The 15,629-nt window shown below is 35.7% G+C and overlaps 1 protein-coding gene across 4 annotated transcripts in view; it reads left to right on the top strand.

Annotated features, from left to right (window-relative positions):
• FRY (FRY microtubule binding protein) overlaps positions 1-15,629 on the top strand; it is a 549,698-nt gene that overhangs the window by 184,837 nt on the left and 349,232 nt on the right. For 3 of the 4 annotated variants that reach the window (XM_053708466.1, XM_053708462.1, XM_053708463.1), the window contains exon 2: positions 11,475-11,674. In XM_053708466.1, the coding sequence (XP_053564441.1) occupies positions 11,475-11,674 (200 nt within the window). Of the gene's footprint in view, positions 1-1,150; positions 1,441-11,474; positions 11,675-15,629 lie in introns of those variants that run through there. The other variant, XM_053708464.1, reaches the window with a different exon arrangement.

The raw sequence follows: 15,629 nt of genomic DNA, 5'->3' as shown, positions 1-15,629 counted from the left end.
CATTTTTTCATTTGCTATGGTATAAAATAAAAACAATATTACAAAATGTTTCACAATGGGTAAACATATGCAAAGAGGGGGTGAATTAGTGTGGATGTGGTGTGGGTGGGATTAGAAGTGGCGTGTAACATTTTGTCCTGGCTAGTAGCTTAGGACTTAAAATTTTTAATCCGATATATATATATACATTTAAACATATGTATGTATCTCTAGGTTAAAGCCCTCTGCAGGCCTGAGACCTCATATCTTTTTGCCCTTTAACTTTTTTATGCAATTTTTTTAAATATAATTTTTATCAACTTTTAAATGTATTTTTGATGTGTTTTGTGCAACTTTTTTGTCTTGAGTAACTGTTAACCAGAGCTCTGAAGTCACGCTATCCCAATGCATGTTAAATTCAATTGCGCTCAAGTACACGTTTACTTTCAACCTGTACTAAGCATGCTACTTCCTACGCGCACAAAGTCACGATAAACCCCTTATTGCGCACGCGCAACAGCGCGCCACTCATAATCTAGCCCAATGTTTTTCCGCAAAGTAAAGTTACTGCTTAACAGTGAAAATTGTAGAACATTTCAGATCCTGGATACAAGAAAATTCTAGCAATAATTTAGTAATAGTTCAATGTTCAGCACCTGTGATAAACTGCAGCAGTGGTTCCTTGCAACATCAGAAGGTCAAGATGGCTCATATTTATTATGAAGACAAATATTTAAAATGTATGAACTGTGATAAGCTTGATGCTGTTATTCTGAATAACTTCAGCACATTTAAATAATTTGCTCTGGCTTCTTTTTTTGGAAAATGAAAGCTTAGGTTGGCAAAAATGTAATGGGTCACAAGTATATTTGAAATATGTCTGTCTCTTGTTATTTATTTTGAAAGCCGAAGTGGTGTTAGCATTCCTTTAATATTTGCTGTATCTTATCTCTGTGTTCTTAATATTTGACTAAATGTTTTCTAAAAGCCTTTTTTGCTATCAGCTGATAATCAGTTTTCGGAATGTGCGCTTGTTTATAGTGCTCTGCATTGCTCGGTGTCATGTTTTTGGAGAAAGCTCGGCACCCTTCTACTGATATCTGTCAGCAGTGCACGTACCCTTGGATATATATAGACCATCTGCAAGTTGTAGTTGTGATCACACAGGGAAGCTAAAAATGACCCCTTTCATACGTCTGCTTAAAAACAGTGAGCATGCTGTTGTACATAGGCGCAGAATCCCTCATGGGGCCTTTTCCTTGAAATAGAGGCTCTTTAAAAAAAAAAAAAAAAGGAAATACAGCAAAAAGAAAACATAATTATGTATTAGGTACTGTACTAAAATGTTCTGTAAGCAGAGACGTATTTGGTAGAAGAGCTTCGTAACGTACCTCAGCCTTATGGAGACCTCTGCAGCTTGCTGGGGAAGGTCTGGCGTTGTCAGTTTCATAAAGGGACTTGGTAAGTAGTAATTATTTATTACATATCTATATGGGTGATTCTCAATCACTGTCTTGGCACGCTTCAAGCCCTGGCTAAGCTATTACAGGAAGCTAAATCCCTGAGAGATAAATTAAATGGTCTGTGAACAGTCGGCCTATTGGCTAAGTCAGGTGCAATATTATTGGTTACTCTTTGTAAGTTACAACAGTTTAATGTACATTAAGAACGAAGTGGAACTTATCTGTAAGCATCCAGTTCCTTTTCTTAAAATGTTTCTTTAAATTAACATAAAACAGGTTGAGATCTGTGCATATCCTAAAAGGGCTAATTTAATTCAAAATAGTTTGCATAAAAAATGTTTAAAAATTGCTAGCAAATTTTAAAATAATTTTCAAAAATAAGCAAAATGAATAGCATAGCTAAGCTGTCTGGAGAAGCTACTTACTTTAACTAGTAGGTTGCGGGTTGCGCATCAACATTGTTTTCATGCATTACTACTAGCGATGAATAGGTCTGGAAGCAGGCACTATACAGGGTCTATGCGGCAGTCGTATGTTTCTCATTGGCTGTAAGGCATGGGCAAACAAAATTTCAGATGTTCTTTTAAAGGGCTATGAAACCTAAAATTGTTCTTTTATGACTTCGACAGAGCAAATCATTTTTAAAATGTTTCCAATTTACTTCTTTTATCAAATTTGCTTTGTATCCATAATATTCTGTGTTGAAGAGATACCTAGGTAAACTGAACAAAGGTTTACTTTTATATATGGTAGTAAAGTGGTTCCTTTACATTAAAAGCCGTAGAGTTTAGAAACTGAATTAAATTCTGTTTATAAAAATGTAAGGTTAATTTTTCATTTGAAACTGCAAAATAGATTATATTTATCAAAAGTATATTATCTTTTTGATATCTTTTGATAAATCAATTACAGTATATTTCAATTTTCACAGTCAGACTTATTTTTTATTATTAAGCGTAAGAATGATTATTTTTTTGTTTTTAAAAATATATTGTTACGTAGAATTGTTTGATAACAAATATTTATATTTAAAATGCCCCTAGTCATCTTGTTCTCAAACTATTGATGAAACGTTAGAAAAGTTCAGGGGAAATGATTATAAATTATTTCTGTTACATTACAAGTGGCTGGTTATTGTTACCGCAAGCTTGCCATGTTGTAACCTAGGTTTCCTTCTCTGCTGAGGCCAATCAGAGACAGTTATAAATGGGTCACTAAAGTGTGCAGTCAATGACTGTGTGGAATGAAGCAGTTTAAAACCTGGAGCCTACAATTTCCTGAATTAAAGGGACATTCCAGCCAAAACTGGAATCGACGTGGAATCATTTAATTTTTTTAGTAGAAGCATTTTTGTGATATACATGTATTAGAAAAAATGTTTCTAAATGCTATAGCTATTTCAAAAGTGTATTTAAGTATGCACCATGCACCAGCATTTTAGACACAGCGCTTGCTCAGAGAGCCTAAGATGCGTCTACCGTCTGTTAATGACTCAATTTGTTAATTGCTGATATGATACAAGCCCCACTGGTGCTCTGCGCAGCTGCAGTATTTGAAATGTTTGAGTTCTGACAATATCTAGCTATGCTTCGCATGCACGTGAAAAAATGTTAACACTAACACAGTGATAACTTTAACTAGAAGCATTATTGACAATACTTGTATATTACAAACATGTTTCTATTCAAAGGTGGAATTCATCTAACTGCATTTAAATTTTGACTGGAATGTCCCTTTAAATTACAGTGAAATGGGACGGAATAAATAATGAAAGAACATAGCAAAATTATTATTTTTACTTCATATAATGAAACATTTTATATCATAATTTGAGTATTTAATGTCCCTTTAAATTACAGTGAAATGGGACGGAATAAATAATGAAAGAACATAGCAAAATTATTGTTATTACTTCATATAATGAAACATTTGATATCATAATTTGAGCATTTAATGTCCCTTTAAAATGCACCTTTGTAAGTAATAATATATGCTATTAGCTGTGAGAATATACAAAATTGAGACTCACTGTGCCTCGTTATATTAACATATATTGTTGAGCAGTTTTTCTATATAGTTTTGTTTCTGAGGTGAGACAAATAAATTCTAGCAGGTCTCTACTATAGAAATACTAGTACATTTCCATTTGTAGATTCAACAGACATCAACGGTTTATTTAGTTCTTTGCAATAAAAATGCTATTTTAATTTCTTCAAAGTAGCTGTTATTGTAATGGGATTTGCTGGCATTAATGCAATATAAATATGTAAGTTTATAGAAGTTCTAAATTATTTTTTCTGTATGTAAATTGTGCATCATTTTCTCCATAACTAAATTACATTTACAAAATAATAGATATATTGTGAAATTGCAATGAAACCTAATCTATGACTGCTTGCTTGCTATAAGTGCTATTATGTGCCCTTTGTATTGGCTCCAGATTGGCGGCAGGTATGTGCGCAGCCAATCAAAAAATGATACTATGAAAGCAAAGCTACAAAGCAGTGAAAAATACCTGAGACTTTTTTGTTTTTAATGCATTTTCCGTAGATCAAAGAGTCACTTTTATGACCCTTTAATTGAAGAAAGATACAATGCTGCAAAAATATTCCCATTATAACAAATTAATACTTTTTTTTCCCTCCAAATTGGAAGTTGTTGTATATGATGCATTTATAAAGTTTTTCTTTCGCGATTCAGATGTAGTGTAGAATTTGTAAAAAAAAAAAAAATTTAACATTTTTTTTTTCACTATACAGGTGGCCCTTGGTTTACAACGGTTCAATTTGCACCGTTTCAGAATAACAACCTTTTTTCCAGTCATGTGACTGCTATTGAAAAGCATTGAGAAGCAGTGCATTGATTAAAATACCCAGTAGGTGGAGCTGTCCGCTTGTGTTGCAGCAAAGCCAAGCAAACTGAAATTAATCAGTTAACCAGACCTGAACAAGATCTTCCTGTCTATAAAATCAGTTCAGATTGGAATGCATAGAAAGAACTGTTTGCAGAAAAATGCAAGTGCAGTCTGCGTTGTGTGATTATTTTATTAGGTTTACAATGCTGTTTAGCAAATGTTTTTGTTCATTTAACTTAGTTTAATTATATATTCTGTGTTGTGTGATTATTTTATTAGGTTTATAATGCTGTTTAGCATTTAAAGTCTTCATTTCAAAGCTTTAAAAATAATGCATTGGGTGTTACTTATGACAATTTTGAGAGGGGCCTGGAACCTATCTCCCTCACTTCCCATTGACTTACATTATAAACTGGGTTTCAATTTACAACGCTTTCGATTTACAACCATTTCTTCTGGAACCTAACCCCGGCGTAAACTGAGGGCTACCTGTACTTCTATTGTCAGTTACTTCTTTCTCATGGTATTCTTTGTTGAAGAGATAACTAGATAGGTAGCGGGCACTTTTCTGGAGCATTACATGACAGGAAACATTGCTGCCAGCTACTGTTCTTGCAAATGTATAACATAGTTATAAAACTGTTGCCATATATTGCTCCAGTCATGTGCTCACTCCTCATTCCTAGCTGCTTTTCAAAAAAGAACAAAGTAAAAAACAGTAAAATGAAGGTTTTTTAAGACTTTTACACACTATCTAAATCATGAAATATTTTTTTTGTGTTTTATGCCCCTTTAAATATGTTCCGTGCACCAGCATTTTTAACCCAGTACTTGCTCAGATAGCCTAAGGGGCTGTATCATCTGGTAATGATTCAATTTGTATCACGGCTGACACGATGCATGCACCACTGGCTTTCTGAGCAGTTGCATTATTTAAAATGCTGATGCACTAAGAATATCTAGCTATAATTCACATGCATGTACAGAGAAAAATGCCAACACTAAAACAGTAATAACTTATGTTTTACTACAATCATTTTTGCCAATAATTGTATATTGTAAATATGTTTCTATTCAAAGATGTAATTAATTTATTTGCATTTCAATTTTGACCAGAATATCGCTTTAAAATCAAGGATATTTAACTTAAATGATTAATTATTGCGTCTAAAAGAGGGGATTAGGAAATAATTTGTTTTTGGAACCTTTATGGAACATGCTTACTAAACAATAGAAATGTGTCTTTACCACAAACTCAGTAATTGTCCGTGCCATCCAATAAGCAACTGTTCCTTGAGTATCAGTTGTGCTCAAACATCTGTTTCCTGTTTGGTAGAAGTCCCATAGGTTGAAATATTTTATGTAAAGTGATGAAGTAAACTTTGGGAATGATGCCTTGCTTTAAATTTTATATACAATTTGATAAAAATGGTCTTAATGCAAACAGCATTTAACATGGAAATCTGTACCTAGTTTACTTATTTGTAGGATAATTTTGAAAGCAGAATATTGAATCTTAATATTAATGTGTTACATTACTCGCTCGCTTTAGTAAATCAAAGCTGGAACTATTCTGTTTATTCGCTGACGCTTCCTGCGTTCATTGAACACATTTAGCAATGATCAAAAGGGCTGTTTTTAATCTGTTTGTGACACGGACGTTCCACTTCTGATAATGTAATGCTGCAAACTAAAAACTCTGCGCTGGACCAAAATAAGCAAAGAAATGCTGCCTAGTACAGCAGGAAATGTGTGATATAGTTACTTTTAGTGTAACCATTATAGGAAATGGATTGGCAATAAAGCACGGGTACTGTATGTAGAGTTTGTTTGTAGCATACTACTGTAGTTGAACAGTATAATGTTTTGTCAATGACAACCTGACATTCAAATGCAAGCCTAAGGATAGTTGATTTCTCTCACTATCCTTGTTTGTGGCAGGGGTGTATTATGTATAGGCCAACAAGGGCTGTACCTAGGACAGCAGATTGTAGGGATGGAACAGTAAATTTAGCTCTCTGGCATGATGCCTTCTCACTTCTGTGTTCTCCTAAAATATTAAGTGTTGATATTATTACAGATTATTGATACCCTCATGTGTGGCGCATGCCCCCTCTATGTGTCACTGGCCTCTGGTTGCGAGAAATCTATGAGGGAAATATGAGTTTAAAGGGACACTGAAGGCAAAAAAAAAAAAAAAAGATTTACAAATGCAAAGAACCTACGAAAAGAAAGACCTTTACAATTCCCTATCCGTTTCAAATACTTACCGTTTTGCAACAATGTGCCCCCAAATTTTTAACACATTCCAAACCCACTTCATTGGTAGCTTTTTCGTTTGTCCAATCAGGGCTGACAACACAGGTTGGAACATGGCGTCAGTTTTCAGAGATGCGCAAGCTAGTGCAATGTCATTGAATACGTCACTGTCTTAAAGTCTGTTCTGGATGTAGTAGACCCCTTTCAAATGCGCATGCGTGATATAAATTACTGTGTGTAATTTTGGCATCAGTGCGGCAATCTGCGCATGTGCGAATGAACCGATCCGATTGCTCATGCGCAGGATGACAAACTCTCAAGCTAATTATATTCATAAACTCGCCATACGATTGGAAATTGATTTATACCATGTACGGCCGATATTTGAGGGTTGAATGAAGTGATGTCATGCCTAAAATATAAAATTATATTTTATTACGATTATCAGCATCGTTGGAGTATAAAAGAAGGTAAATTAGATTGGATTTATGTATGAGATATTAAATCTGTGGTCCGTTTTGGAAGCAAAAAACTAAAGTTAGTAATCCTTTAAGTTGTTGGGGGTGTTGTTGGGTGTAGGGTGGTTTGGTGGGGGGAGAAGTTTTTACTTAGGGTAGAGTTAAAACTTACTACACCACTTGCTTATATTCATCCAGTTTTTTATAATTATTTTGCCCTTCGGTCTTACTGTGCATAATAATTGCACAAGGATCCTTACCAGAAACCAAGTGGCAGGGGAGCAATTGTGCCCAGAATTGACACCAATACACAACCATGACCCAGCTGACACAGAGGGCAAAGTCAAACAAAGCCTTCACTTTTCCACAAGATGTACCGTGTCACTTTGATCAAATGCTAAGCCTGTTCTGGCCACTGGCCTGAAAATCTGAGTTATGAAATCTCATGCTTGGAAAAACAGCACTGGTATTTGCTTTCTTTTATGCAGCTTGAAAAGAAATGTATGATTGCAGCTTACCCTGTCCGTGTTCAGTGGCGTCTGGTACAAAGTATTTGGTTTTTGAGAAAAGCACTGTCTAATTAGATGATATTGTGCACTAAATTCATGACCAATGCAAAATACCTACAAGATTTCCATCTATCTACCAAGTTCATAAATTGAGGAGGCCTGCTTCTGTGCTTTTGAGGTATAAGTACAAAGTGCAACAAAGACAAACAATAACTATATATATATAATCAACTTATAAAATATAAAATGGGAAGCTGAAGCTCAGCCGAGAAAATAGAAAGGAATAAAGACTGTATCGCTTTGCATTATTTCAGTGCTTAGGTCTTTGTGTACAGACTGAATGTAGAATGCAAGTCCTCTATTGCTTGAGCTTGATGCAGGCTGCTTTAGATAATGAAGTGTTTAGATGTGTGAATGCACAAACACTGTGTAGATACTGGAGAGTAATTTTGTACTGGACTCTACCTTGTGACACTTTGTGCAAATTAAACACATGGTAAGAAAGGGACACCAGTGGAAAAATAATGTAGTATAAAAAAAATAGATCTTTGAACATAAGAAAGATACTGCTAGGGAGAATCTCAAATCTCACCTGTTGAAGGAGATTCAATAGAAATGACTGTACCTGAAACAATATTTTAAACATAGAGACAAAACTGATTCCTTATTGACTAAGGCCTTAAGACACCACCAATTGAAATCCTTTATACACTCTATAAAAGATAAAGAAGGAAAATTACCCAAAGATAGTAGGGCATTAGCAGAAGTTTTCAAACAATACTATGTATCTCTTTACAACATCAATAATCACAAAGAGAAAGGCCACTTTGAAATGGCTGCCAAGCTCAGGCCACTAATGGAAGAGGAAGTTATGCAAGCCTAATGGCAAATGCCCCAGGGCCCAGATGGTCTAAGTATCAAATATTATAAACTTTTTATGCCACACCGTTTACACTTATTTAACCCTTTACTTGAAAATGGAGGAAGCACACAATACTGTGCTTCCTAAAGCCAGCAAACCCCCAATTAAACCCGAAAACTTTTGCCCTATATCCTTACTCAACCCCTGACATAAAAATCTTTGCCAAGATATTGGCCATGAGTATAAACAGATTCTTACCCAAACTGATCTAGCTTGAGATAGGTCGGCTTTGTATCCAGGAGAGGAGAAAGGGATAATATCTTAAAGACTATTCAACTCCTCTCATTTGCTAAAAATAAAAATATCACCTTAGCCTTACTATCCACAGTCTCTGACAAGGCATTTGATCGGGTTAACAGGATATTTCTTAGATGGGTATGCATCATATGAGATTCAGTGGCACATTTATTGACCTGTTTTTTTCAACAACTGTCAAGGTAAAAGTGAATGGTTTGCTATCTGAAAAGCTGGAAATCCATAATTGCGCTAGACAAAGATGCTCCTTGTCCCCAATACTATTCGTTTTTTCTGTTGAAATCCTTGCCCTTAAAATTCACAAAGACCCTCACATAACAGGGATTTCTGTTGGAGGTTCTGAGCACAAGTTGGAAATGTGCGCAAACGAAATGCTAATGACTTTCACTAGGGTTTAAGGAATATGAGTCTGTTTTAAATTTCCAACTTAATCTGACAAAGGCTGAAATACTAAATATTTCCATTAACCCAAGAACACTAGCTCAGATCATGGTAGATTGTCCCTTACTATAACGAAAATCTAAAATGAAATATTTGGGAGTATTTCTTTCATCTGACCAGCAAGAATTATTTAATGCTAACTACAAATCCATCAAAAATGCCATAGTTTAGGAACTTGCAGATTGGAAAAACAATTCTATTTCATGGCTTGGAAGGATAAGTGTAATAAAAATAAACGTCCTCCCTAGAATCTTGTATATATTACAAACTACGCCATTACCGTTATCTCACACTTTCATGCAAAGATTCCAGTCTACTCTGGAACAAAACATTTGGCAGGTTATAAGGCCTAGAATAGCCAAACGTACACTATACCTGCCCAAAGATAGGGGAGGTCTGGAGTTTTCAATATAACTTATAGTTATATTTGAAGGTTCATAATCATGTAGTTTATGTTTAATGTCCCTTAACCTATCAGTTCCCTGGTGTGATGAGAAAAAACGCTTGACATGGGTTTTCACATAAAGAAAGGGATGCTAGGTTTTCCTACACACAGATCAGGCACTTCAGCAACACACCCCAGCAAACTACACTTATCTCGTCCATTGACCGCATTTGAGAAACATGCACTCTATATTTTTTATGTTATTTTTGTTGCCAGAGGCTAATATGCTTCCCATAAACACCAAACTCTGGGATAGCGAAATGGGAGATGAGTTTACATTAAAGGAATGGAATGTATTTTTATTTTATTTTTTAACTATAATGGCCTATATCTCTAACAAAGTTCAAAGACTTATTTAACATTTTTGACATTGTGGTACTTCACCCCTAGCAGATTAAATAAAATGTATAGTAATTCAAATAGCAATTGCTAGAGGTGATGTGGACAAGAAGGAACTCTTATACACATTTGTTGGAGTTGTACTTTCTTGAACTCGTTTTGGTCAGAGGACATCAGTGTAATGAGCAGTATTGTTGGAGCTACTAAACCCTAAAATCTTATTGTTCTCTTCATTTCCCAAATTGAAATTTAAGGCAATGCAAATCTTGATATACATAATGTTGAAAAGCATCAAAACCTTGATATCTAGACACTGGAAAACAGCTACTGTCTATACAGTTGCAAAATGGAAAAAGTGCAAGTTGATACCTTTCTAGAACTGGAGAGATGCCATCATCTTAAAAGTAGCACTAAAGAAATTCACGAGTTAATGCTTGAAACATGGAAACACCAACAGGTTACTGCTAATTGTGCCCTATATCTTGCTGCTGGATGTGGGGCTATGTATAGCTGCTATGTTGATGTTTCAGTTTGCTGCAGTGGGAATTCCTTCCAGCTAGACCCTCTTTTCCTCCCTAATTCTAGCCACTTTATTTACTTCTTTTTTCCTTCTCCCTACCCCCTTTTGTGTGTGTGTGTGTGTGTGTGTTTGGGACTGCAACTTAGAACATATAGTTTAACATACTAGAAGAGAAACACCACCTGCTAGAATATACTTACTGGAGATGTGCAGAGAAGATCATTTCATTTCAGATAAAATTTTCGTTTCGGATATTCAGGGTAAATTAGTTCATACATACATATATATATATATATATATATATATATATATATATAGATAGATAGATAGATAGATAGATAGATAGAGATAGATATATATATATATATATATATATATACACACACACACATTTCAAAATTGATGGTCGGTTTCTATATAATCTCACAATGCTGTAGCTATATTAATACACTTTTTACCTTGTGGAGTTACCTAGGAGTCAGCACTGATTGGCTAAAATGCAAGTCTGTCAAAAGAACTGAAATAAGGGTCCGTCTGCAGAGGCTTAGATACAAGGTAATGACAGAGGTAGAAAGTGTATTAATATAACTGTCTTGGTTATGCAAAACTGGGGAATGGGTGGGATCATCTATCTTTTTAAACACAAAAAAGTCTGGAATAGACTGTCCCTTTTATGAACAGAAGACCCTTACTGGTAAGTTTATTAAGTGCAGAGGTTATTTGTTTTCAAACTTCTTACTGAGTTTGTTATTATCTCTATTCAGCACAATGAAAAAAATAACGATGCTGGTAATAAAAACTCTTTAATTTATTAACTTTGTATCAAATAATTGTATAATGTTAATTATTTTACTAAATTAATATAGTTTCTTGTACCTGTCTGATTTTTTTGGTGAGGGGTTATTTGCTTGTTACAAAACAATATAAAGATTTTTGTCTCTCTGATGCACAAAGAAATGTTCTAATTTGATGAACTTAGTTTTTGTTTAAGTTTTTAAAAATGACCATTTTCTTTTTGTCTTGTGTCCAGCTTCTCCTGTTGGCAACGGCTATATCAAACCGCCAGTGCAACCAGTTTCAAGCACGCAAAGAGAAAAAGGACCACCAAGCATGTTGCCTATTAACATCGACCCAGACAGCAAACCTGGTGAATATATACTCAAGAGCTTATTTGCAAATTTTACAACACAAGCAGAAAGGAAGATCCGGATTATAATGGCAGAGCCACTGGTGAGTACAATGTATATAATGTAAACTTATGTTAGTAAAAATACATTATAACTAATATGTTGGCTTCCCTAACAGGTCACATTTTGAGCATTTGTGAACTAGAGCACAGGTGAAATACTCACTTACCTGCACTCACCCAAAGTAATCCTGAAAATGTGCTCTGTTGGTTAGGCCTGAGGACAGGTTTGAAAACCAGTGAGAGAGAGGATTCAATTTTAAGAGACTTTTCATTTTAAATAGATTATCAAATTTACTTTGTTCTTGTGGTATCCTTTGTTGAATATGATACCTAGGTAGTTTCAGAAACAGCAATGCACTACTGGGAGCTAGCTGGTGAGAGGTGGCTATGCAATATGTGTCTTGTCATATATTCTCCAAGTGTGTTGAGCTCCCTGTAGTGCATTGCTGCTCTGGAGATGGCTTTAATTATGCGTTTAACCCCTATTTCATTTTCTACGGGTGAGTAATATGTGATATGTTGTGAGTTTAACTTCCCTTTAAATGCAGAGGGTATTAGTTGGGCTGTTGATAAGAGATTTAGGTTTCTTTGATATCCTGGATCCCATCTCACTACTTACCTAGATTATTTCCATCTGATATCTGTTTACTGATTGTAAGTGTAATGTTTCTGTGAACATTATCAGGAAGATCAGGTAAGTACCATTCATTATGTGACTGACAGACACTGCTCATGTTAAATAGGACCAGATCAGTGATGCTTTGGATAAGCCCATATATCTCTATACAGACTAAGTTATCCTGGCACCCAAATGATTATTAAAGAGACAGTCAACACCTTTAGATTGTAAAATAAAACTAGGGTTGCACCGATACCAATACTAGTATTTGCACGAGTACTTATACTCATGCAAATGCACCGATACGTATACCGATACCTCGACTTCCTACCCATACGCTATCTTGTGGCGTTCTTTTAAACTGCAAGTTCCCATTTAATTTTAAGCTGTAGTGGAGACTCAACTAAAAATGGTTCACTTCTGTTCGGCCAATACAAATTGCTGTTGTATTGTATTATTGTAAGAGAGATCACTGTACCTCGTTCAGACAAACCCCTGAAGTACTGGGCAGATAATAAACTGAGATTTCCAGCTCTGGCTAAAATGGCCCAAAATTATCTTTTTTGCCCCATGCAGTAGTGCTGAAAGTGAAAGACTGTTCAGCTTAGCATCAAACGACATTACTGATAGCAGAAACAGACGTATAGCTGAACATACAGAGATGCTTCTGTTCCTTAAAAAGAACTTGCCACTAACTTTTGAAAAATTATTATAATTGCTAGATTGCCTGTTAATAGAAAATGGGAAAGTGAGGGTGTAATGCACACCAGTGTGTATTACTACCCATAGGGGGCGCCTCCTAAGGCGTATCAAACAAACAAATGCTAAAGCAATATCGAAAACCTAAATAGTTACTAGTAGAATATACAAATATGCTTATACATAAATAATAAGATGTACCAACATAAAGTCCAAGTGGGTAATATTGATACAGTCCCAATAGAAAAATGGATCCAAGACAAGGTAGGCAGCTCTCAGTCTTAGGATGGTCTTCCTGGTAGATGGGTAACTGAAACAAGATAAAACACAGAGGCGCCAAACATGGCCTAGTACAGCCAGATAACAGATACTAAAATCCACAAGATAGCGATTGAATACTCACAAAGGAGGTGCACCCATTGGTGCTTATGAAGCAGACTGGAGCCTCTCAGTGGTCCAGCTCACTGGTATACTTCATGAGTCAGATTGTGGTCCTTGATGGTAGTGATTAACAGGTTCCTGAATGAACACAAATAATGCAAACCATAGCCCAGTAACGTTTAGACAAGCGAGTGGTAGATTGAGCAATCTTACTTACAAGATTCAAAGCACCAGCAGGTGCATAAACTGCAGACTGGAACCAAACAGTCGCCCAGTAGACTGATCCCTCCAGATGAAAACAAGATACCTCTCAGGTGCCAGAGAGTTAGCAGCATAAAAATGATAAAAAAGGGTGTCCAAAAAGCAAGTGTATTTCTGTAAAAATCTTTATTAAAAAGCGACGCGTTTCTCAGCTAAAACAAGCTGTTTCCTCAGGCTAAAACATTATTAAAACACATTCAGATAACACTTGCTTTATACAAACCTAAACCTATTGATTAACCAATCGGATTGTTCAAACCTTAATGGTCATTAAGTGTTAGCACCTGTCTGCTGCAGGGTTGGTATGGCAACCTGGAGCTCTGACATAATTCAGTGCAAATACCAAAACCTCAGCAGACCATACTAAAAACTAAAGACATCATCTGAGTACATATAATTGTGATAAGATCATCATTGTGGATTGGTGATGATAAACATAAATATAACATTGTTAAAAACAAGGCTCTCATTTCCTATGGCATTCTATATTTTTTAAAAAGTATGCTTGAACCAACTGATGATATAATGATATGTTTCCCAAACATCGTGCTTTATACATTTATATACAGCCTACAATGTCAGTCTTACCATATTCTGATAAAATGTAAACACAATGAACAACTTAGTCATACGGTCAGAGCAGGAGATAACAATAGATATCAAATTATTTATACAGACCCAAATCTTCCTGATGTCGACTGCACAATAGCTAAGTTTGTTTGCTGAGACCTATATATATTACCCCCACTAAGTATGAGGCTATTTTATGTGCGATCCTCATAGATCAGTCTGTTTTGTCACTGTTTCAGTGAATGTTCGTTATTTTTCCTGGTTTTACTGCTGTGAACAGTATTGACTCGACATATGGGTGTCAACTAATTGTATAGAATAGAATCTAGCACCAATCACAACATTAGTATGTGCAGATGGGTGTGGACTAAAACCGGAACATGAGAACTTAACCAATAGTTGTGAAGGTGTTTGTGGATGGGGTGGGCTAGCCTCACAGCGTCAGCACAACATGTGCTGAGCGCACAGCCTCAATCTTGCGTGTGATGAGGTCAGCCCACACTCCCACCGTAACCGTCAGCTCCAATCACCTTAGAATATCCTAACTACTTTACAGGGGCCACTATATCCAATGTGCGCCTGAGACGCCTGTACTCTCAAACAGAGCGCTAGCTGCAGCTCTATAACACAAACTAGTAACTGTGATAAGCATCTTGTAAGTGCTCAATTCAGAGCGATATATAAAATGTGATTGTGTGAAAAAATTGATACTTGGTGATCATATATTGATGATTCAATATCATATTGTGTGAATCATGATGCAATAAAAGTTTAGAGTGAATAATGTGAGATAATGTGAAATACGGTGTGATAATGTGGTGATGGAAATAAAGTGATGTGCAGTTGTGCTGTGGCGATCTACCAACGTGGTGGTAGAGGGTGATATGTGAGGTGAGTATAGGTGTTAAACTAAATGACATGTGTAGTTAGACCTGATGCATGTTGTAAATACATGTGTTAGTGATGACATATGATGTGCTGTAAGTGGTGTGTGAATGGTAATGATTGCTACTTAGGAAGAATATTAAGTGCTGTGCTCAAGTATAAAAAAATGGCCCAATATGACACGGCGATTTTGGTAGTGATAATCTTTATGTGATATGCAATTGACTTGATATATATAATATAATATGGTATAGGAGATGTAGTTAGAAATGGAAGAACTCTCTCTAACCAAAAAAGTGAAAGTAAAAATATATAAGTAGAAAGACTCTCTCTCACCAGAGCAGAGCCCTGCCTACCGGACTAGGGTTATGGGGTTCAGATACAAAAATTGTATTACTTAACCCATGGCCTTATTGGTCCAAATGTATATTCAAACAATATTTGTGATAATAGGTAGTGTTATTTAAGCTAACTAGTGATAGATTGGAACACTAGTCATCTCACTAGTGTGAGGATACAGTCTTCTAGTTGCGGGAGATTGGCACAGTAAGTCTGCTTTCCCAAACCATGCGTCAGCACTG

Source organism: Bombina bombina, chromosome 3 (genome assembly GCF_027579735.1).
Source record: "Bombina bombina isolate aBomBom1 chromosome 3, aBomBom1.pri, whole genome shotgun sequence".
Lineage (NCBI taxonomy): Eukaryota > Metazoa > Chordata > Amphibia > Anura > Bombinatoridae > Bombina > Bombina bombina.
This window is presented reverse-complemented; position numbering and strand designations above follow the sequence as displayed.